The sequence below is a fragment of the Anabrus simplex genome, chromosome 5, assembly GCF_040414725.1.
Source record: "Anabrus simplex isolate iqAnaSimp1 chromosome 5, ASM4041472v1, whole genome shotgun sequence".
NCBI lineage: Eukaryota > Metazoa > Arthropoda > Insecta > Orthoptera > Tettigoniidae > Anabrus > Anabrus simplex.
This window is the reverse complement of record NC_090269.1, coordinates 94,812,494-94,837,348: the sequence shown is the minus strand read 5'-3', so window position 1 is coordinate 94,837,348 and position 24,855 is coordinate 94,812,494. Positions and strand designations below refer to the sequence as shown.

General features: G+C 40.1%; 1 protein-coding gene across 1 annotated transcript in view; it reads right to left on the bottom strand.

Annotated features, from left to right (window-relative positions):
• LOC136873786 (uncharacterized) overlaps positions 1-24,855 on the bottom strand; it is a 788,774-nt gene that overhangs the window by 63,281 nt on the left and 700,638 nt on the right. Inside the window, exon 23 of the mRNA XM_068227569.1 lies at positions 7,685-7,803. Coding sequence (XP_068083670.1) covers positions 7,685-7,803 — 119 coding nt within the window. The remainder of the gene's footprint in view (positions 1-7,684; positions 7,804-24,855) is intronic.

The window sequence follows — 24,855 nt, the reverse complement described above, 5'->3', positions numbered from 1 at the left end:
ATGTATGGAAGTAACCATACTGAGAAATTTAAGTACCTGGGTGAGATCCTTACTGCCAATGGTAATTTAAAAGAATCACTGGGAGAAAGAGCAAGGAGAATGGAAATGGCCTAACTGTGCAATCGTCCAGACTGATCTCTTTCCAGGTAAACCTGAGACACTACTGCACAGTAGTCAGAACAGAATGCCTATACACTGTGGAGACACTAGCCATTATAGACAATCCCACAATTGAGAAAGAGAAAAGGAAGTTTCTCAGGGAAATTCTAGGACCCAAGAAAGTATCAGAGGGTTTTACATTGCATCTGAAATCCAATAGGGAACTATATGAGAGAACAGAAAAGATTATCACCACAATTAGAAAGAGGAGGTTGATCTTTTATGGACACCTAAAGAGAATGGGTACATGGGTGTACAAAATGGAAGGAGGCATAAATTCAAAACAGAACCATCTTCAGGAAGAAAGTTGCAGATTTTAGGGAGAATTCAGAGACATTATGTTAAAACATGCAACATCTCAGCTGAAGAGCGACAGAGGAGAAACCTGAAATTGAAAAACCTTTGGAAGACTCTGAAAGGAAAATAGCAGGTAGCTTGTGTAGCTGTAGCACATAGCTGGCTGTATCGATATAACAACAACAACAACAACAACAACAACAACAACAACAACAACAGGTAGGAACCCTCTTCGGAGGCAGCCCTGTGGCGCCCCTGCCTATGTAAGTCCCAGAGCACATTGACCTGGTGTGTATCATCTGGTAAGGGTCCCAGCTCAAGGTATGAGTGAAGACCTGAACGGAATCTACAGTGGAGAAGTTGAAGTTTGGAACAGCGGGGATTGTGGAAGAGGTAGTCCAGTACTCAGGGAATAGTATGGGTACACTATTTATCAGCAGCATTTATCTCCCATGTTAGGGGTGGCTACAAGTTGCTCGGTCAACAGTCTTGAAGGTGGGAGAGGAATCTTAACTCCCAACGGCAATGAGAGCGGAAGAACCTAGTGGAGTAAACCATGAAAAAATAATAACTTCAGACTAACAATCTGATCTTACTTTGGAGGCTAATTCCTTCCTTCATAAATCACAACTTCATTCGCAAGATGGAAATGTCACTGAAAGAAAGCACTATCCCAGGTAGCAGCTCGGCAGAGAAATCCACCATTGCACTATGCAATGCATTGGGACCTAGGGTTCTGGGGAGTCCCAACATCTGTAAGAAGACGAATCGGAGCGTCTTGAAATACCTTCTAAACTCAAATTCAAGAAGAACTATTTCATTGGAACAATAAATGACAACTCATTTACCAGAGTCGGAAAGCAAAAAAAAATTAGAAAAGCTTTTGGACAAAAACCAAATCCAGATCCTAGCTGTACAAGAGACAAGATTCCTGGAAGAAAACATCATAGACATCAATCAATACAGAATATTCAAAGGAAAGCAGGTAATTAGAACAACCACCAACATGCCTCTGCTCAGAACCTGCTTCTACATATACAAGAAGATAGTAAACAATGCCACAGACTTAACATCAAAATCTGAAAGATTGCCTCTACTAACTGTTAAATGCAAGAATAAGAGGTACACTCTCATCAACTGTCATGCCCCTATCAATGAAGAAAACAAGAAGAACCCAAAGAAAGTTGTTGACTTGTAGGATCTCTGGAAACTGAAATCACCCAGATACTCAAGAGCAATGTAAAAATTCTGCTGGGAGACTTCAACGCGCAGATTGGGAAGGAGTGAAAGAACAGAGACGTTGTAGGGCAATATCCAGCACATAGGAGGACAAACAAGAATGGGGAAAGGCTCATTGGACTCTACAAATCTTTTCAGTTGAAACTAATGTCAACACACTTCACGAAACTCCTGAGAAAATCAAAGACATGGGTATCTCCAAATCCCGAACTAGGGGAATTCCAATTGGATCACGTAGCGATAACAAGGAAAATCTCAAAGGAGGTGATGAATGTCAAAATGATTAAGAACAGTGAATTTGATTCAGACCACTATCTCTCCAAAGTTAAAATCTGTTTTCTCCCAGTAGGACAAAAGAGCGACCCACCTAAAATGATGAGATACAACACAAACAAAGTACAAGTCAAGGAAGCTCTTGAAAACCTCAAAAACAACGTGTATTTTGGTATGAACTCTGGTGGGCAAAGCCCAAAACTAAATTGTGAGAAGGTTTCAATGTTGAAGTTGGTAAACCTATCGTTACGCTGATGTTATATTTTGTGTTTCCAAAGTTGTCAATAATCAGTGGCGGCTGGTGCAGAAAATCAGTTGTGTGCTGTAACCCATCCCCACTCCAAAAAATAAAAATATTTAGAAACATACCGGTATGTGGTTTTCAAGAGACTCTCCACTGAGTTTTCCACACTGAACAAACACGCAAACAACCCCAATACATATACACATTCCTCATAAAAATTTATATAATTAAACACACAATAACACATGCAATGGCAAAATATTCACGATCAAAAACACTTGGTGTGAGCGTGCAAAACCAGAACTTCCCAATGTTACTAACATCATTGGAAAAACCAGCAACGTTGTAATGCAAAATTATATGTTATGTTTTTATAGTGTCATTTATAAACTAGGCATTTTTAATTAAAGAAAATCACAATATCATGTCCTTATTTTGACAACATAAAAAGTACAATTTTTATAGTTCATCGATTTACAAATGTGGCTATGGAATAGGCAAGTTGGTAGTATTCTGTCCTCCTTAGTATTAAAAGAACTGGTGCAAACAGCTCTATAGTATTTTGTTTTCCCGTTCACTATGAGCGATCCCCTCTTAAAAACTACCGCTGAGTCAAGAGGTTGCCAGCTGCCACATTCTCCTATCGGTCGTAATGCAAGTGTGACTAGTGCAAGTGCTGCCTCTCTGTGATCAAACGAAGAATCGCTGTGAAGTGATGTCTTGGCTGTTGTTTCCGCAGCCTATCGGAACACATTCTCTTTGTATCGGAAAAGTTTGGCATGCATGCGCAAAAGGCAGAGTTCATGGTTTCTGGCTAAAAGCTCGCTGAGCTGTGATCGCACAGCACCTGGCGTGGAGTGCACCAGTAGTTACCTGGTTGTGAGGGAAGTTGAATAATTTCCTATTCTTTGGCTGACGTCTTTTTCAGTGCACTGTATTTGATTGTAGAAAATATTTTTAAACTAATTTATTTTCCCAATAGGGAATGTGCTGCAGCACTTCAGCACATAAGGTACGGCTGCCCCTGTCAATAATATCCTAGATGCTCTCTAATTCTACCAGCCTATGACAAGCTAGAAAGTTACATTATTCACCAACCATAAACCTGTTTTGTAACTTGTGGCTGCCTAGTCATATCCTTGTATGGTAAAGATGTAGATGTTTCTCCCTTTATAAGGGGAGCGATTTTTTTGGCTCCCCATCTTCTCTAGCTAGTGTGGTACTGTGTGCATCTTGAAGGAGAATTGAGAGCAGCTCCCTTGGGAGCTAAGGAGGGGTCATGGCATGAAGGAGGTCCAAACTAAAAGGGTATTGCAGAATAAAATTAATTAAGTGACTGTTCCAGTGTGTGAAGTGTGGGTAATACTTCAGCAGGTTTTCATGTAGAATGTAATAATTAGGCCTTTCATTTTCTAATTATGTAGGACTTTCAGCACAGTCTTCAGGCTTAAAACTGTATTCCCTACTGGGAAATTAATCAAATATAAGGGAGCACAAGTAATTACCCTCAGAATCCTCCCTTTCTATTCAAATCAGGTGACTAAAATTTCTTAAATTCTAAATTTCAAAATTCGTTCTTGGCCTTAAATGTTCTCCCTTTTAGTCACCCTGTAGCATGGGTTTATCCCATTTCTTTAGGCCTTAAGCCCACTTAGGTTTTTCTTCTGGTTTTTGTTGGAGTGCTTGTTTTCTGCCTCCATTCATTTTTTGAGACCGGCCTTTATTTAACATTTCCTTTCTCACCACATAGTACTGTACGGGTCATAGGCCTCTGCACATGCTTGTCTGTTGAGAGTAACTTTGACTTAAAACAATTTGTGATATTTTCCTAGGTAAAATTTATATTGCCCAACATGGGCATACTTGGTGGTATGTGTAATCGGAGGTGGGTTTCAGTTAATAGTGTACCAAGAAATTGTCTCTCCCTTTTCTTTTCACTAAGCATTTCATTTAAATGGTGGTTAAACTATGTGTAAATATAAATTTCTACTCTGCTGATTGTATCAATAAAGAACTAATATGCTCCTCTAGTATGTTAGAGAAGAAATGGGAATTCCTTCCTTTATTATTGTACTTGTTTGAAGCTATACGCTCACTATTGTACCTGATTTCAGGGCTTACAAGCTCTTAGGCATTTATTCAGAGTTGATGAGCTCCAGTTGTATTTATGCTATCATTGTGTTGAGCACCTATGCTCTTTTGTCGCCTGTTGGTTGCTGTTAAACTAAATTTTAAAAATTAATCAGAAAGGAAAGAAATAAAAATTTCTTGAATTTTATTAGGGTAACTTGTACTATAATTAGTTCACTATCTAGCCATTCACCCCACATGCTTCCTTACCTCTGCTGACCAAAAACCGGAATCATTATTATTATTATTATTATTATTATTATTATTATTATTATTATTATTATTATTATTATTATTATTATTATTATTATTATTATAATTTTTTTTATTTTTATTTTTTTTAAATTTTTTTTTTTTTTTTTTTTTTTTTAACAAGCAAATGGACCACTAGCGATCATGCTACAGCTTCATTTCTATCTCTTTGTGTGAAGTTTTCTCTGTGTCCAATACTCCTTCATGCGTTCGCTGGCCTGCTTCCGTTGTTCATCTTTCCAGGCTCTTCCGGTCTTCTTAGTTCTTCGTGTGGCTTGAACCCCTTCCAAATTCTTCACTGCATTCTTCACTGCATTCCTAATATATATATATATATATATATATTCCTTTCTAACAACTAGATTTCCGAGATGCTTAACCTTTCCATATCCTTCTTTGTTTCCTTAATCCATGCTGTAGTGGTCTTTTTTCTCCAGAAGTAATAAAATATCTGTTTTGTAAGTCTGTTTCCGTTCATTCTGTACAGATGTCCGAGAAACACCATTCTCCTTTTTTTCATGGTTTCTGAGATTCTTTCCACCTTCTGGTAAGCTTCTGTGTTGCTCTGAAGTTTCCATCCACTTTCAGTTTGGACAGCTCCCATAATTTTTCTGAGGATTCTTTTTTCCAGGACCTCTAGCTTCTCCAGCTTATATTTCATGGACAGGCATTCACTGGCATACAGGCATTCTGTTTTGACCACAGTGTTGTAATGTTTTAATTTTGAATTCTAGGATAAGCACTTCTTACTGTAGATGTTTCTTGTCAAGCCGCATGCTCTCTCCATTTTTGAGATCCAATCTTCCACTGCAACTTTTTCTAGTCCATTCTCCTGTATGGTCTCACCCAAGATACTTGAACATTTTGACCCTTTTTATGTGCCCTGTATCTGTTTCCAGGAATTTTGGTCCATCTTTGATGTTTTTCATGAATTTGGTCTTTTCTGCCGAGATCCTCGGTCTGTTTGGCTGGCGATTCTTTCCAAGAAGTGAATGTGGACTTTCTGATAGTATAGCAAAGTTGTCAGCAAAAGCCAAGCAGTTGACTTTAATCCCTCCAGATTTTCTCCCTAGACAGATTGGGATTATCCCTTGATGTTCGAGTTCTGAGTTCCATATTGTCACTATCTTTTCTAAGACACAGTTGAATAGGAATGGAGATAGTCCATCGCCTTGCCTCACGCCTGTATTGATTTCAAATTATTGCGAGAGATGCTGGAAGAATTTTACCTTGGAGGTTGTGCTGGTTAGGGTCTCTTTGATTATATTTGCCAGTTTGGTTTTGACTCCAAATTCCCTAATGATCTTATCCAAGGTCTCTCTGTTCACCGAATCTACCATTTCTAAAGATGAGAGGAGAATACTGAAAGATGTAAAAAACATGAGAGAACAAATATGAAAACCTTTGCATGGGAGCCCATGAAAATATCAAGTATTATTGCAGATCACACTTTCTAAAACAAATGGTAGTAGAAGCGTTTTATTTTGGAGCAGTGGGTTATTAAACATTATTTTCTGATTGCACTCTTAGACAATGAATTGGAGGTTACACTCGACCATGTGCGACTGCGACTTTGGCTGACATTTTGCGTGTGACAACGAGTCGAAACTTAATGGTGGAAATTTTGACATTCGTGCTACCTCGCATGTTACCTCTTCTTTGTTGCAAGTGGTTTAATGTCACATGGACTCAAGTCTTTTGGCGATGATGGGATAGGAACAGGGGTATGACTAGGAAGGAATTGGCTGTGGCCCTAATTAATGTACAGCCCCAGGATTTGCCTGGAATGAGAATGGGAAACTATCCTTAGGGTTCCTGACAGTGGACATTGAACCTCCTATCTTCCGCGTTCACAACTACATGGCACGAACTTCATAGTCAACTCGTTCGATACATTTATATATAGTGTTATTCTCGGCAAGAGATGTCCCGTATAGTACTCTGGGAACTCTGCTTAAGAACATGAAGAGAAATAGCTGCTCATGGTGAAGAGCTGATGGAATTTTCGTGTACAGAGTCAGCAATGCAGCATATCCTAGAAAAGGCTAAGAAATTCAATTTTCCGGTATACCTGCGCTTTATTGACTACCGAACAGACTTTGATACCATCAAATATCTGGAAAATTTGGGGTGACAAACACTCCATCTGATTGATCTCCTTAAGTCTCTGTATAAGGAAAATACAGGCACTGTGAAGATTCAAGACAAACAATACCAGAAATTTTGAACAAAGGCTGGAGTCTGTCAGTGGTGTATCCTGTCACCATCACTTTTCAGTCTCTATGGTGAATATGCAATGAGAACTGTACTAGATGACTAAGGATTGTCCAATGGGGGATGCAAGATAAACAACTTGAGATTTGCTGATGACACCACCTTGGTAGCATCATCTGGAGAGGAGCTGACAGAGTTGATCAAGAGAGAAGAGGAACAAGCACAGAAATTGGATTACATCTAAACTGACAGAAAATGAAGGTCATGACTGTTGATGTAAAAATGACAATCAATATCCAGCAGATTGGAGGCTGTGAAATTGTAAATGAGTACTTATATTTAGGCTCCTCACTATCCAATTCTGGTGGTTCCAAAGATGAAATAAAATGAATGATTGAACAGCAAAGGTAGCAACGATTCTTCTGTGGAAGATTTGGAAAGATGATCAATAAAAAAAAAAAAAAAAAGATCGTTGAATCTTTAGTCTTCTCAGTCTTCTTGTATGGTACAGAGATGTGGACCATCCTAAAATGCGATAGTGCATGGATGGAAAGTTTTGAAATGTGGTTCTTGGTCATATAATCTGCTGATAAGGTACTCTTCAAAAGTTGATAGTTAAGGGCAAAGTCCAAGAAACCAAATGATGAAGATGAATACCAAAACAAGATGGTAAATAGCTCCATGGGTAGTTTTCTCCAAGTAACCACAGTGAAGGCTTTCCTCATCCATGAGAGAAAAAACGAATAAGGTGGAGGAACACAGTGACTAAGAAATGACTTTGTGATACAACTATCACCTAACAGCCAAAAGGATCCATGCGAACAGAAATAATTCTGACCGATGGATAAATGTGGCCACAAGTAAAAGAAGACTTACCTCGTACGTTACCACATAGTGTTGTATACCGTCTGCTTCAGGCTTGGGGTAGTCCCACGAAACTGCGAGTGTCTTTGATGTTGCAGACACGATCTTGAGGTTCCTTACCTCCTCCAGTGCTGAAAATGAGGAGAGTTAGATGAGAAAAATGACACCCTGCATTCAATATGAAGCAAAAGCGCTGTACATAAATGGTGATGTACACATTTCTGGTGTCTGAACAGTATACATCTTGTCGTCATTTTGTAAAGAGCATTTTGGAATTGGAAGTCCACAGCTTCATGGACTTAGAGCGAGAAGCTGTGGTTTCAGGGTATTTAGTGGTGGTGGTTGTGCCAGTGTATTTGGCAGTAGTAGTAGTAGTAGGGTATTTCGTAGTGCTGGTTGTGGTGGTGTCAGGGTATTTGGTGCTGGTGTCAGGTTGTGGCAGTCCTGTCAGGGTACTTGGTGGTGGTTGTATTAAGGGTGCTAAAGAGATAGATAATCAGCCCCTCTCAAAGTCAATCCTGGAAGAATTAGAGGAACACAGGTATGGGGAAAAGAAAGCAAATCCCCAGGCTATGCAAACCTAATACTATCGGGGTGAGAACAGAGGTGATGATTATTATTTTAAGGGTAACTACACCTAGATAACCATCCCATTAGAACTGAAGAGAGTGATTCCAAATATCATACAGTCCATTTTTCAAATTCTGTGTTTGATATGGGGATACGGTCTACGTATAAGTCTTGTATTATGCTCCTCACAACTACTCTGGTGATTTTCATGGGGTTTCCCAAAACTTGCTCAGTCCAATATGCAGTGATTAATGTAAGTAACTCATTCTTTTGAGGATGCAGCTGATATGTTTGGCATGCTTAGCAAAAGAGGAGCATAATTTATCTGAGGGTAAAAAATATTGGTAACTTGATATTCTATAAAACTTGACAACTGCAGAAGTTTCTTTTAATTTCATAGCAGATAAATTATGAATTGTCTCATTACTTGTGCTTACGCAGGTTGACAGTATGACTAGGGGCAGTACTTTTCGAACATACTGTAATACATAATGTTCCTAGTGAGAAATAACTTGTTCCATGCAGTGCACGAGAAGGGAAGTGTTCTACTATGGTACCTACAAACATTCCTACCGCTCTACCCGGAACATTCAGTATCTAAACTGAACGTCTTGAGCTTGAATGTTCTTGGTTTAGGACAGATCAGAAAGCGGAAACATTCCCCTAAACAGGTGAGGTGCTAGAGAAAAGGTCCTTCAGACCTTAACAGTGTTAACATAATTTACAAGCAGTAGCCTAATGACTAGCGATGATCGGTAGCAGAGAACTGGCAATGGTGCTCCACATTGCTGCAGTCTCGTTTGTTGCTTGTTTCTTCCCCATCCATCAAGGGTGCCAGATGTATGTCAAGCACTCGATCGAGCTTAACGCCACCTGTTCCTTCAAGGCCACACTGGCAGTGCGCCCACCAGCATGAGAATGAAATACTGCAACTAGGACGTCCTTAACTAGGGATATCTATAAAGTTTGCCTGTTGGTGGGGGTTAGATTTTGCAGGCGCCACAATTATTTTAATTATGTTGTACCAGTACATAAAAATTCCTATCCACCCCAGGTAGCAGTTTCTGAAGGTGGGACAGCTTGCATCAATTACTCATTGTCAGTGTCTGGATTTTGATGACATGTCATTTTAAAATGATAATCCCACACATTGCTAACGTGTATAGAAATGCCTGTAATATTATATATTAGGAGATCCTGATAATTTTACACCTGCCAACCCTTTAGTGACACCAGTGCATATTCAACCAGAATGATATTTTCTCTTTGCTTATGCGATCCTATAGCTGGGTTGGGGGCCGATTTTGAATTTGATTTGAAAAAGATTATTGCTTTGTCAACTTTAAGCCAACTAGGTCTGATAATAAGAATTTTAGCAATAGGATTTCCTAAACTGGTCCTTTTTCATCTTTTAACACATGCTTAATTATAGTCATTTTTGCTATTTTTAATTGTCACTTCTCATTATATCGTGTTGTTTATGAAACTTATGAAGTGTTCAAATTGTTTTGCAAAGAGCAATAGTTGGATTCATCCAGATGGATTTTATGCAGCAACTGACCATTGTAATTCTTTCTTGGGTCTTTACTTCCCTTCTTATAAGTTCTTACTTTAGACTGGTATGGTGTTAAAATTAATTATGGTATTATAAATCACATATGTTAAAAGTGATAGCAATTTGAGACAATTTCATATTACAATGATGCTGCTATTTCCGATTTTGCCATTATATTACAACAAAACCTCAATATTTTAAAAATCTTCATTGATATAAGCACTAGGAAATTATGGTATTACTACTTGTTATATTAGCTTTACTGTACGTATGGCATTTTAACTAAAATAATATTCTAGACTTGCAATTTAAATTTAGAAATTAGTAATTAAATGGCATATATATTGTTAGTGGTTTTATTTTGCACTAACATATCAAAGGTTTTTGGTGAAGTAAGGATGGGAAAAGACTAGGAATGGGAAGTTAGTAGTTGTGACCTTAACTAAGGTACAGCCCCAGCATTCACCTGGTATAAAATGGGAAACCATGGAAAACCTTCCTCAGTGCTGCCAACGGTAAGACTCAAACCCACCATCTCCTGAATGCAAGCTCACATAAATATATTTTTGTACACTGTATCTATATGGAAACTTGTTTGTTTCAAGATTCCATATCAGCAAATCATAATTACCGTACTTAAACTGACAGATTTGAGCTGTTGGTTTAAGAATACTTTAAGTAAAAAACCCTTATTTTTGTTTGAAATATAAGACCCACAAACTTCTTAATACAACAATTAATAATCATCTCCTTCTTCTTCGTCTTCTTCTTCTTCTCCTTCTCCTTCTGCTTGTCATCCCATTCATGTGAAGTTGACATTTCTGGCAAGCTATTTCCAATTGCCATTGACCTAAACTCTACACTGTGTCAACTGCTTCTCCCTCACATCTTTCTGTGCACAGTCCATCCAGCTTCTTCTTGATCATTCTCCTCTTTACTACCTTCTACCTCCAGGCCCAGCATTCTCTTTCCCACCTAAGTGCTATTCCTGCACATAATATGACAATACCAAAGCAGGCTCATTTTAATGTATTTCCAACACCTTAGCACTGACCTCGTTAGGCCCCTTTAAAAAAGCAAGCTAGCTTTAAACAACAAGCAACACTGCCCCTTACATATAGCTGTTTTTGATATGGTCCATCCTTGAAACCCTACACATCCATCACAGCACTTCAGTTTTAGCTATGTCCAGCCTCTGAAATCTGTGAGTTATTTCTAAGTCTAAACTGCCGTTGGTAGAAAATCTCCAGGACGAGGAAATTAGACAGAAGTACATGGATATGATTAGTGAGAAGTTCTGAATAGTGGACAGTAAGCAGGTTCAGGATATAGCCTAGAAAGAGAATGGGTGGCATACAGGGATGTTTAGTAGGGTAGAAACAGCAAGGGAATGCCTAGGAACAACTGTGTGTAAAGATGGGAAAAAGCAAACATCTTGGTGGAATGATGAAGTGAGAGCAGCTTGTAAACGTAAAAGGAAGGCTTATCAGAAATGGCTCCAAACAAGGTATGATGAAATGAAAATCCACAGCCTGTTTCCAGTAATTCAATTGGGTAAGGAATGGAATGAATGAAATCCCCATTTAGCGGCGAGGATAGGAATTGTGCCGGCTGCCGAAGCCTGTCGCACTCCACTGGGGCAATGATTAATGACTGAAAGATGAAAAGAAATGATAATGGAGACTGTTGCTGGAATGAAATACGACAGGGAAAACCAGAGTACCCGGAGAAAAGCCTGTCCTGTCTCTGCTTTGTCCAGCACAAATCTCACATGGAGTGACCGGGATTTGAACCATGGAACCCAGAGGTGAGAAGGGCTGATGCAGACAGGGAATTGCACGTAGATGAAAGAAACAGAGTGAAACAAATAGTTGTTGAATCCAAAAAGAAGTCTTGAGAAGATTTTGGTAATAACCTGGAAAGGCTAGCTCAAGCAGCAGGGAAACTTTTCTGGACAGTAAAAAAGAATCTTAGGAAGGGAGGGAAAAAGGAAAGGAACAGTGTTTTGAGTATTTCAGGTGAACTCATAATAAATCCCAGAAAACATAATAAATCCCAGAAAATCACTGGACAGGTGGAAGGAATAATTTTAAAATCTTCTTAACATAAAAGGAAATCTTCCTGGTGATGCTGCGAACAACCCAAATCATGGGGAGGATGACAATGATGTTGGTGAAATTACGCCCGAGGAAGTGGAAAGGACGATAGATAAACTTCATTGTCATAAAGTACCCAGCAGGAATAGTTAAAATTAGACCTCAAATGGTGAAGTATAGTGGGAAGGTAGGTATGAAATGGCTTTACAGAGTAATGAGATTAGCAGGGAGTGGTAGTAAGATACCTTCTGATTGTGCAAAAGCAGTAATTGCACCTATATATTAGCAATGGAACAGAAAGGATTGCAACAACTATTGATGTATCTCACTGATCACTAAACCAGACAAGGTGTTCACTAGGATTCTGGAAGAGAGGGTGCAATTAGTGGTTGACAGTGAAGATGGAACAGGTAGATAATTTCAAGTATTTAGGATGTGTTTTCTCCCAGGATAGGGGCTGCCTGGCCGAGGCGGTGAAGGCGTGCTCGGTTTGCCCAGAAGGACGTGGGTTCGAATCCCCGTCAGGAAGTCACTGATAAACCCAAACAAGGCTTTGGGTCCTCCAATGATGGTAATACGGCCAGAAGGTTCTTTGCTGATCTGAAGAAGGCTTCTAAAATAACAGGCACTGATGAAATATGTACTTACTAGGAACCTACTGTATCCATGATTCTACGGTTAGATGCAAGTGGCAGAGTCATTGATATAGATAGGTTTAAAACTCTTATTTGCTTTCCCAAAGACTTGTATATATGTATGTTGGGGATTCAGCCTGAAGGCTGGTTTGATCCTCTGCAGCTCCGCCAACAGCTGTCATAAATAGCGTAGGCATCACTGAAGAGGCGTACCTAAGGTATTTACAAGTGGTATTACATGCCAAGCAGTTTGCACAGGTTGCTAGTCCATGAAGTTAATATATTACAGACTTTTGAGTTACGCGTAGAACTGTTTTTCAGAAGAGCCTTTAAAAGCTCTTCACAAAGTCTTGTGCCGCACTAGGTTAAAGTATACATGGAAAACCCGGCAGAGGTAGTTGGATTTTTGAAGGGCAGTAAAAAGTCCATTCGACACTCCATGTCATATGATATCGGCATGTAAAAGATCTCTGGTGACACATTTGGTGTTTACCCAACAAAATTCATTAAATCTCAGCCACTGACGCCCAAGAAAAATTCGGTTTACTCTGTCTGCCTTCTAGTAGGTCTAGAGTAAAACGGACATGGAGATCGAGCCATTCTGCATGTTTAGCTAGAAACACATACTGAACTCTGTGAGACATGTGCTGTTTTTTGCTCAAAGTCACGTGCAGTAATTCACTAAATTTATATAAACTGTTCTACACATGTTCTGCACAGTTTTCAAGTTTATAAGCACTACAAATAGCCTTCAGAATTTCTGCCTTCTTTTGACTAGTGGTTGACATCCACCTTTCAAAAATGTATTGGTGGGTCATAGTGTATTCTCCTGAAAAATACCCCATAAAAGTCAAACTTATGGACAAATGCATACAAAAGTATTGAAAAACCTAAAGATAAATGTTAGAGAAAGATATTACTGCAGGAATATCGAGACATGTTTTGGATTTTTTTAAAGATATCCCCGATATACCAGATAAAAGCATGTTTTTCAGTCATTTGTTGTAAAAGAAAGCATGTACCTGAACAGAAACTGTTCACTAGTAACAAGGAGCCTCAGCCTTCACTGTGGTCTCAAACACCAATGCACATGATGGACAAGCTGACTGGCAAGTGGAGAGGTAATGACTAGGATTGGTTGAATTGTGTCGATTGAAGCAGTCACTCAGTTGACTATGGGAGTTTCATCTGTTTGCGACGTAGGTTTTCTATCTTAGCAATCAATTGTAATTCATTCCGTGCTATGCACACTTAAGATACAATTGTTATTTTTTTTTATTCTTGTCCATTGGTCGACGCATTGTGCGGCAGTTGGTATGTAATTATTATTATTTTTATTTACACTCTGCTTCACTTCGCACCGACACACATAGGTCTTTTGGCAACTATGGCATAAGAAAGACCTAGGAGTGGGAAGGAAGTGGCTGTGGCCTTAATTACGGTACAGAACCCAGCATTCGCCTGGTGTGAAAATTGGAAATCATGGAAAAGCATCTTCAGACCTGCCGACAGTGGGGTTCGAACCCACTATCTCCTGGATGCAAGCTCACAGCTGTGCACTCCTAACCGCACGGCCAACTTGCCCGGCATCGTCGTCGTCGTCGTCGTCGTCGTCGTCGTCGTCGTCATCATCATCATCATCATCATCATCATCATCATCATCATCCCTTTGCTGGCAGGACGTAGTGTTTATAGTGCACTATGTCTTCTGGTATGGGCTAGAGCAATATTGTTACTTCATTGATCTGTCTCAGCTTTATCCTTGGCTTTGACAAGATGAAAGTGACTGAGGTATGAGTGATGCTAGTAATGCCATTCCTTATGCAGCCAGTCCCTGCTATGAATGGTGTGAAAATGTTGCTCATAGGGTCAATTGGTGCATGCATTTCAGTGGGCTTGGCAGACTGATATGTAATAGCAACTTCTGGCTTGGTGAGGAAAGCAACGGGAAACTACCTCACTCCTCATTTCCCTAGTACGCCTCTTCAGTGATGCCTAGGCCATTTATGACAGCTGATGGTGGAGCTGTTGAGGATCCAACCAGCCTTCGGGCTGAGGACTAAACATGCATACATCATTATTATTATTATTATTATTATTATTATTATTATTATTATTATTATTATTATTATTATTATTACCTGGCATAAAATCAAAATGTTCCTTTCCTATAGCTGTCTTCTCCTGAAGCCTTCTTTCAATAACTTTTCCCCAGATCTTCAGGGTATATGACATAAGGCGACATAATGTGTAATTAGCACATTCCTGGATGCCCTCTTTCTCCTAATCACCATCAGCCAGTTCTATAAGCAAGTGATGTGGCCTCTTGAAGTCTGAAATTCAGTTGAGTGATTAGTAGTATTTTCCACACACAGCGATCTTGAGCAGTGTTTTGCCAGTTTACACTGGCGATCTTTTGGATTTCGTTATCCCAACGATCTGATGGCCTTTCTTTTGGGCTCCATTCAAGAACATCCTTGGCCCATCTATCATCCTTTCTTTGGGCTGCATACTCTGCCCACTGCCGTTTCAAGATGGATATTCTGTTGACGATGTCACTAACCTTTGTAACTGCTCCTATACCATCAGTCCTCTGTCTATCCTTTCCTGTAAATCAGAGCATAGACCTTTCCATGCATCTTTGGGATGTTCTCAATTCCCATTTGATAAATTCATTCGCTGTCCAGGTCTCTCAGCCATAGGTAATTACAGGAAGAATGCACTGGTCACGAAGTTGTTTTTTCAGATTTTTAGTTGTATGATGGATTTAAAGATGGTGGAATATCTCCTAAATGCCTGTCATCCTAATTTAATTCTTCGTAAGATTTCAGTCTTAACAGCTCCTGTCACATTCATCAACTGACCAAGGTAAATGTACAGACATTTTCAAGAATGTTACCTTATATGATGGGGTAGCGTGCCTACCTCTTACCCGGAGACCCCGGGTTTGATTCCCAGGCAGGTGAGGGATTGTTTACCTGTATCTGAGGGCTGGTTTGAGGTCCACTCAGTCTACATGATAACAATTTAGGAGCTACCTGATGGTGAGACAATGGCCCCAATCTAGAAAACCAAGAATAATGGACAAGAGGATTTGGGCTGAACAGCGGTCACTTTGTAGGCCATGGCCCTTCGGGTCAATTGCGCCATGGGATTCGGTTTGTCTTTACCTTATATGATCATATTTCCTGCAGTAACCCATTTATTTTGCATGGTTTTTGTCTTGGAGGGTTCATTTTTATGCCTACTTGTTGACAGACTAGGAGAAAATCTCTTACTTGTGATTGGAGTTCTTCTTTACCATTTGCCAGCAAAACAATGTCATCTCTTTCCATGGCTAAATGATTAACATGCTGGCCTTTTGTTCAAGGGGTCCCGGGTTCGATTCCCAGTCGGGTCGGGAATTTTAACATTAATTAGTTAATTTTGATGGTTCGGGGAATGTGTGTGTGTGTGTGTGTGTGTGTGTGTGTGTGTGTGTGTGTGTGTGTGTAGGGCGTATTCATCATTAGAATCATCATAGGTAGAGTCCCATCGTCATAAACTCAGGTTGCCTATACAGCGTCAACTCAAAAGACCTGCAACAGGCCTCTTTGGAGGCCACACACCATTATTATTATAACACAGTGTCGACCGTAAACCTGAAGTGGTTCAGCCTTTTTCCACTTCTGATTCCTTGGTCTTTCCATTGAATTTTTGACAATGTCATGTCTAAAACTGCAGAGGGAATACTCAATGGAGCATTTGCCTCTATGGGCTGTAAATCATTTCATTACGGCTATAAATGAACTTGATGTCAGACTAGTAACCAGCTTAATATGTACCACCTAATAGTGTTGGCTACTGAGTGAATGATTCAAAGCAGTTTACTGATTCATTCAACTGTCCAAGCGAGTCAAATCGCAGCAATGGCGGGCTTATGGCATACGATTCAGCTGACTCACAGCAGTTAGTGCTGAGTGGTGCATTCATAGATCACTGAGACACAACACATACGTGGTTCATTATCAGAACACTAAACGTTGGCGTGGAGCCAAACTTCTGCTGGGGCGAGACATACACAGCCATGGTTCACTAAAAGAATTGGACTCTCACTCAGCTCATTTGAAAATAATCGCCACTTGCAATCACTGTCCTCTTCTTACAGTGAGGTTTAAAATAATAGTGGGATTTATTTGTAGTGTTAAAAAGGAAGTCAAAACATAATATCAAAGTACAGTCATGCTCAGAAATTAAGGATAATGCTAATACATGGTGAAATAACGCTATGGTGGGTGGTTTGAGGTTTTAAATCACCTCGGGGTATGACCGTGTGGTGCATTTGACCTGCGGTCGTCGCACGGTGGCGCTGGCAGCAGTCCAAATACGCAGAGGTGTGTTGGTGCATATCAGAGTACGGTGCAGCGAGTAAGTGTGCATATGTTTCGGACGTGCTAATGGTTACTGTGTGGTGAAAATGGCTCAACGAACTCATATTGATGAAGTTACAGCGGGGTAGAATAATAGGGCAACTGGAGGCTGGTCAAAGACAGCAGGTCGTAGCACGGGCCCTCCGTGTTCCATAAAGTGTGATCTCAAGATTATGGCAAAGATTCCAGCAGACAGGAAACGTGTCCAGGCACTACAGTACGGGATGTCCGCAGTGTACAACACCATCAGTGCCCGCAGACGGCCACAGAGTACTGCAGTTAGCCTTTCTCGGGACCTTGCCACAGCCACTGGAACAGTTGTCTCCAGACACACCGTCTAGAGACGTCTGAACAGACATGGTTTATTCATCCGGAGATCTGCAAGGTGCATTCCACTGACCCCTGTTCACAGGAGAGCCCGTAAAGCCTGGTGTCAAGAACACAGTACATGGTCATTGGAACAGTGGTCCCAGGTTATGTTCACGGACGAGTCCAGGTATAGTCTGAGCAGTGATTCTTGCCTGGTGCTCATCTGGCATGAACCAGGAACCAGATACCAACCCCTTACTATCCTTGAAAGGGACCTGTATGGAGGTAGTGGTTTGATGGTGTGGGGTGGGATTATGATTGGTGCATGCACACCCCTGCATGTCTTTGACAGACAAACTGTAACAGGTCACGTGTATCGGGACGTCATTTTGCACCAGTATGTCCGCCTTTTCAGGGGTGCAGTGGGTCCCACCTTCCTCCTGATGGATGATAACGCACGGCCCCACCGAGCTGCCATCGTGGAGGAGTACCGTGAAACAGAAGATAACAGATGAATGGAGTGGCCTGCCTGTTCTCCAGACCTAAACCCCATCAAGCACGTCTGGGATGCTCTCTGTCGATGTATCGCTGCCCGTCTTCAAACCCCTAGGACACTTCAGGAGCTCCGACAGGCACTGGTGCAAGAATGGGAGGTTATACCCCAGCAGCTGCTCGACCGCCTGATCCAGAGTATGCCAACCCGTTGTGCAGTCTATGTACATGTGCATGATGATCATGTCCCATATTGATGTCGGGGTACATGCACAGGAAAGAGTGGCGTTTTGTAGCACATGTGTTTTGGGATGGTTTTCTTAACTTATCACCAATACCGTGGGGGTTTAGATATGTTTCGTTTGTGTTCACTATGTGCCTATGCTATTAGCGCCAGTTTTGTGTAATGCCATGAACCACAGTATTATAACTTAGTTGACATTCAACAATTAATTCAATTCAACTGAGTCATGCTCATAACCACTCTGTTTTATGTCAGAAAAAAAAATGCTCATTATTCTCTCAGTTCATATGTTGCATCTTTGCACAAGACTTCAATCATCAAATCATGAGATCACCGGTGTACGAGGACAGTAAATGAGCCGACTGATACAATAACTTAACTAAAAAGACTTTGAATCAGAAAACTGTGAATACTGTAAAATTTCCAAGTTCTTTGAAATCAAAGAAAGGACTAAGCAAACAACTGAAGGGGAATCTGCCACCTGGGCAACAGCCCTAAAAGCAGGTTTTTGATGATTGCGAGGAGAGCTTTGGTGAGATGGGATCACCTTGTTTTGCACCTCGCTCAATGGGAAAATCTTTGGTTGTTTAACATGTTCAGTACCTGCTTCTGAGCGGGACACTTGAATGCCTGGACCAGCCATTTTCATGCCCGGCCCTCTTAACATGCATCACTTAATACAATTTACAATTACTCCTAAACTATAAATGTTAGAAAAATGATATTTTGTGCTTACCTCTAGTAAATATTTAGGGTGTGACATCTGGTGTCACAGGTTTCAAAATACGTCTAATTCTATACAGCCTATCTGTATTTTCGGCATAATGATTACTGTCACCGAAGTGAAATGAAAGAATATGAAGGAAGCGTATTCGGAACATCGTATTAGAAAATATCGGAGTCTGAAAAACAGGGTCTTCGGTCCAGTACATTTTTATATCAGGATTTTGGACTAATCGGTTTCCATGATTGCATGGTCGAATTCTTTGTGAAAGGCCGGGGCACTGCACTTATCACTTGACTCGCGTATAGATTGGTCTGCACGCACGCACGCACGCACGCACGCACGCACGCACGCACGCACGCACGCACGCACGCGCGCGCGCGCACACACACACACACACACACATATATATATATACTGATAAAATTCGTCATTCATGAAAATACTCACGTAACTCAAAATATCCTGCTTATTTTCTATTTGAACGTTTATACCTGAAATCCCTGTAAATGGTGGAACGGGTGGACAATAACTAGGATTATATGTATCACGCACTTCACTTTTCTCTATAGGCCTATCGGACTCGGGAATTGGAATTTCCTCGTCACTCTCATTTTCACTATCTGAGTCTATTTCACGAATAAGTTCATCACCAGAATAATCATTGTGAACAATATCTAATAATTAATCTTCTGTAAGAAACTTTGTTTTATAAGCCATTATACTACACTCGGTAAGAACGACACGCACTGCATTGGAATCTCTAGTACTATCTGGACGCGCGAGGAAGTGCTGAGATTTTCTCGCTAAAACAGCTAAGATGAACATGAGCCCACTCAACGCGAGGGTTATCTCAAAAAGGTCAACCAACTTCCTACTACAACCAGTAATGCTTACTAAGGTGTAAGAATCCATAGATGACGAATATAAACAGCATTGCTTCGCGCGGAACATTAAACGTCTTACGCCGTCCAAGGCCCGCAGCATAGGAGCAAGCTTGAACGTCTTACGGCGTCCACGGTCCGCAATGAGTTAAGCGACACTAACAAAGTCTGAAGATGTTTCATATATCCTCAAGTAAGTTGATGTAGGCTGATTCTACTCCATCTTCAGCTAATGCCTGTATGATGGATATGCGATTGGTAGAATCAAATGCTTTTTCAAAGTCAACAAATGCTAAACAGACTAGCATTTGGTATTAATTTGTTCCACAAATTACTTCTCGAAGAGCAAGTATACGGTCAATGGTGCTAAAACCATTGCGGAATCCCATCTGTTCAATAGGATGGGCTGAGTTGAGCTGATTCTATTTGTCAAGACCCCAGTAAAGATTTTTTTTTTTTTTTGCTAGGGGCTTTACGTTGCACCGACACAGATAGGTCTTATGGCGACGATGGGATAGGAAAGGCCTAGGAGTTGGAAGGAAGCGGCCATGGCCTTAATTAAGGTACAGCCCCGGCATTTGCCTGGTGTGAAAATGGGAAACCACGGAAAAACATTTTCAGGGCTGCCGATAGTGGGATTCGAACCTACTATCTCCCGGATGCAAAGTAAAGAATTTGTACAGGACAGCCAATAGGCTGATAGTATGGTAATTCTTAATATTGTGGATACTTACTTTTTTTATGTTCCAATACCTACTGATAGCCCATCACTTCCAGCAGCTGTTTCCTTTCTCATAATTATCTATGACCTCTTCGACTTCAGAAGGTAGCACATCTGGGACATGTGAGGTTGTATTAACGTCTGGCATTACAAAATTTTCTACAGTTCTACTGTATTATGACCCGTAGAAGTTTCTGATAAATTCTAGCAGTTTATTTTTTCAGTTATTCTACCAATTGGAGGCCCCAGAAAAAGATGGTTAGACCAGATAAGAGAACACCTACGGAAGAGAGGAGAAATATGGGGCACCCTAGAGAGAAAAGAAGCATACCAGAATCATAATAAAAGAAGGCACATCGTTGTTAAACATCCTACTTGGCTTGCTGGAAAGAATTCATGATGATGATTCTACCATTTTCTCCATCCATTGGTATTATTTGTTTCCTGCCTATGGTTAGCATTCGTTTAGTCTACCTTAAGCTCACTGTTGTCAATGCTGGTTCTTATTATATCTTAATTATGTTTCTTGATATCTGCTTTCACGTTTTTCGTCAATGTCTTACACAAATTGGAATATTCTTTTTTTAAATTTTTTTAATACAAGTTGCTTTACATCGCACAGACACAGGTAGGTCCTCTGGCAACGGTGGGATTGTAAGGGGCTTGGTGTGGGCAGGAAGCAGCCGTGGCCTTAATTCAGGTACAGCCCCAGCATTTGCCTGGTGTGAAAATGGGAAACCATGGAAAACCATCTTCAGGGCTGCCGACAGAGGGGTTCAAACCATGTATCTAACGAATACTGGCCACAATTAAGCGACTGCAGCTATTGAGCTTGGTTTGGAATATTTGACCTTACCACTGTTAGTTTCAACTTTTATCTCTCTCCTCTTTTTTAATAAGGCTCTTGTTTCTCCTAATACAGCTTTATTATTATACTCTACCTCCATTCCTCCAGGATTTCTTCCTGTTGCAACATCTGTTGGAACAGACTCTACATCATATCTGTTCCCACCTCAGCAAGGCATTTCCATGCCTTATTCATTCATTATTTTCAGAGTGGTGAGATGCTATCAAGATGTTTTCTTTGCCATAATTATCTATAGCCTCTTTGATTTCAGAAGGTAGCACATCTGGGACATGTGAAGTTGTATGAAGGTCTGGAAAACTGAGAGGTCTGATACTTCCAGGCAGATCCCAGGATCGATCTTGTTGTAAACAATGCAACAAATTTGAAACTCCTGAGCATGTTCTGGGATGTGGTCATCATGGAGAACTTCTAAGGAATGTTCATCATCATCAGTCAGGAAGATGAAAGCAAAACATATTAAAGGAATCTGGTTTAGAGGTACACGAGGAAGTTCACCATCTTGTTATAGGTGGTTGGGTGTGTTGACTAGACATTGTTGCAATGGACAGAAAAAAAGGATGTGCTGTTGTAATTGATCTGACAGTTATGTTGGAGGACAATGCTGAGCAGCTATAGAGAGTTAATCTGGAGAAGCAAACTATATACGAACCCACAGTTCCCTACCTGACGGAAAAATATGGCGATAGTGGGAATATGAAAGTTGTAGATTTAATGACAATTACCAGCGGGTATATTCTGAAATTTTTAGTGGATACTTTTAAACTGTTTAAAATTAATAAAAATTTAATAACAGATATTGTAATAATTACATTGAAAGGTTAGGTATCATTATTGCAAAACCACTTATTTGTGCATTAGCAAGAAATGATAATGATAATTAATGTTGCAATGTATACTTTCAATAAATATTTACATGATCTATTATTGTTACAAGTGAACTATGTAGTGCGAGTGGAATGTATTTTTTTTTTAAAGACTTTATTTGTAAAATACGATATGATGTTTTATTTTTATTGACCTAACCTGTACTGTATAATATTGTAACATAGGCATTTGTAAATAGTAGAATTCTGTTCTATAGTTCCTGGAAAGATCCAGAAAGTTTCATAACTTTTATACAGGGTGTGTTACTTTGTTTGTAGTGTATTCTAGAAAATATTTCTGTTTGTTCTGGAAATACGACATTCGCGATCAGGCGTATTCTAGAATGTTAGTCAAAGTTCACGATCGAAAGTAAGGTTGTGATTGGTGAGTCTAGGTGGCGATAGGGAACTCGTGCACGCTGATTGGCTGCCTCCAAGGCCGGAATTTCCTATATATAGTGAGCGAGGCAGTGTTCGAATTAATTCGGTATCCTGAATTCTGTCGGTCTTGGTCTATCTGTCTGCGAGAAGCCTATATGGTTGACGTCCTCTGGTTTCCGGGATGGCACTCTCCTCAGGTAAGCACTCATGAATTCCGTTCCTGCTAAAATTTCCGTAATGTTACGATTTGCTTTTCATACAGGAGTCTGCCCTAACCTCGCCTAGATTCACCAAATTAGTTACTTATGACGCCTTAGTTTTTCAGCTGGGCTTACCTGTTCATTTACTGGGCATTCCTATTTCTTGTTTCACTAAAATATGTAGATTGTAGTTCTGTATCACTTGAGGTACGCTAGATTTTGGATAACCTGTTTCACATCACTGTAAATTTGCATTGTACAACTGCATTGGTAACTATATGTACAGTTGATTTGAAATTTGAATTTGCAGTGCTACGAAATAAGCTATGTATATCACTGAACTTATAGCTCATAACTTGGAATTGTATTCGTAATGTATTTGTAAAATTATTTTGTAAATAATATTTTTCAAATCCAAGGATCACGGCGATTTATTTCGGAATCCGCTATCTAAGCCATGTCCATGCCTTTGGTAGGTTCCCAGCCTTTTTCATTTTCCCGGTTTGTTGTTCACTAGTTGGCCCTACTGATATTTACGTACGTGTTTTGTTGGAGATCCGCATAATGCCAGCTACTGTTTCTCCGAGTGTGTAGTGATTTCTTACATTGTGTAGTTTACTCTTACCTTCCCCTTTTAACTGTGTTTGTGCCTTGTTTTGGTGTTACTACTGTAGTAGAGGTAACAATTATCATACTTCAATATATGGCAACCTCTGGTGAGAGGAAATTGAATAAAATTTCAATCCACAAAATTCATAAAAATGGATTAACAAGCTCTTGAAATCACACTTTTCCATTATAATCCAAAGAGGAAAACTGAGACGTTTGATACTTTAGTATTGAAGTATTGACTAAAATAAGGGAGTAAAAATGAGTCGCTGGGCCTCGGAAACCTAGGGTTACAAGAGAGCAAGAGAGGATCAGTGGGGGGCGGATGGGAAAGATGAAAGTGACAAGCCTGATGAAAACGGGTGAGAGCAAATGCAGACTAAGCTAGGGCCCCTATAGTTGCCACCCTGCACTCTCAAGTCCTGAGTCACTGGAGTCTCATCTTAAGACAGATTGGATATACTTTGGATATACTGGATACTATAGGTTATGCAGAAAAACAAATGACACTGAAATTATTGCTCATCTGCTGTCCACATTTCCCTAGTCTTATATATTGGGAATTTAGTGTTGTGTTGATTTTTGTAATTATGATTCTCACAACAGAGGACAAGGTGTTTATGGTGGAACAATATTTCCAGTCATATGGAGTGAGGAGTGAGAATGGGGTGAGTTTGCTTCATGCTAAAAACCAGTAAGACGAAGAATTTAATAAGGAGGTATCAAATAACAGAACAGGGTTAGCTGTCATTGATAACTTCCTTCATACGGGATCAATCTTATGTCAATGAAAGGAGACAATAGGTCACCCAAGAACCGTCACTACCAATGAGAATCATAGAGTACTTCTCCAACAGTTGTTACAGTCAACAAAGCATAGCCTACGACCAAACATCACTGAAACTTGGCTTGAGCAACGGGTCTATTCAGTGGATGTTCAGTGAGCTGAATGGATATGCATACCACATTCAAGTTGCTCAGCGACCAACAGAGAGGGAGCAGAGTGTTGTCCATGACATTTGGTTCCAGATTTCTTCTGCAACATATTGTTTTCAGATGAATGCCATATTCACCACGACTAGATCAACCAACAAACAACTTGTTGTTTATGGTTTTAATAGCCCGATGTCATTATTCGGAAACGACTACACAGTGCACAAGTTATGATTTGGTGCACCGTGTCTCGGAATATTTGGCCGTTATTTCATTGAGGATGCTGCACAGAATCCAAAAAAAAAAAAAAAAAAAACAGTGAACCAGATAGTGTATAAAGACCTCATTATTTTCGCATTTGTGTGGGATATGCACCATTTTTGTCATGCCAGAAACTTACCTCTCCAACGACAATGGATGCACTAAGATGGAGGTACAGTCTACACCGCAGGGGAGTTGCTTACCCTTTCTGAATAACACTTTGGGATCACATAATTTCTCTTGGAACCTCATTACTGAAACCTTCCAGCTCCCCACACCTAATGACCCTAAATACCTGCATGATGAAGAATCAGTTTACATGGCAGATGACCCACCTATAAAATTCCTGAATTATGTGAGAAGATAACATCATTTTTGGTCCTTGCAGCAACCTTTGTTCGTCAACATGTTCAATAATCTTCAGAAACA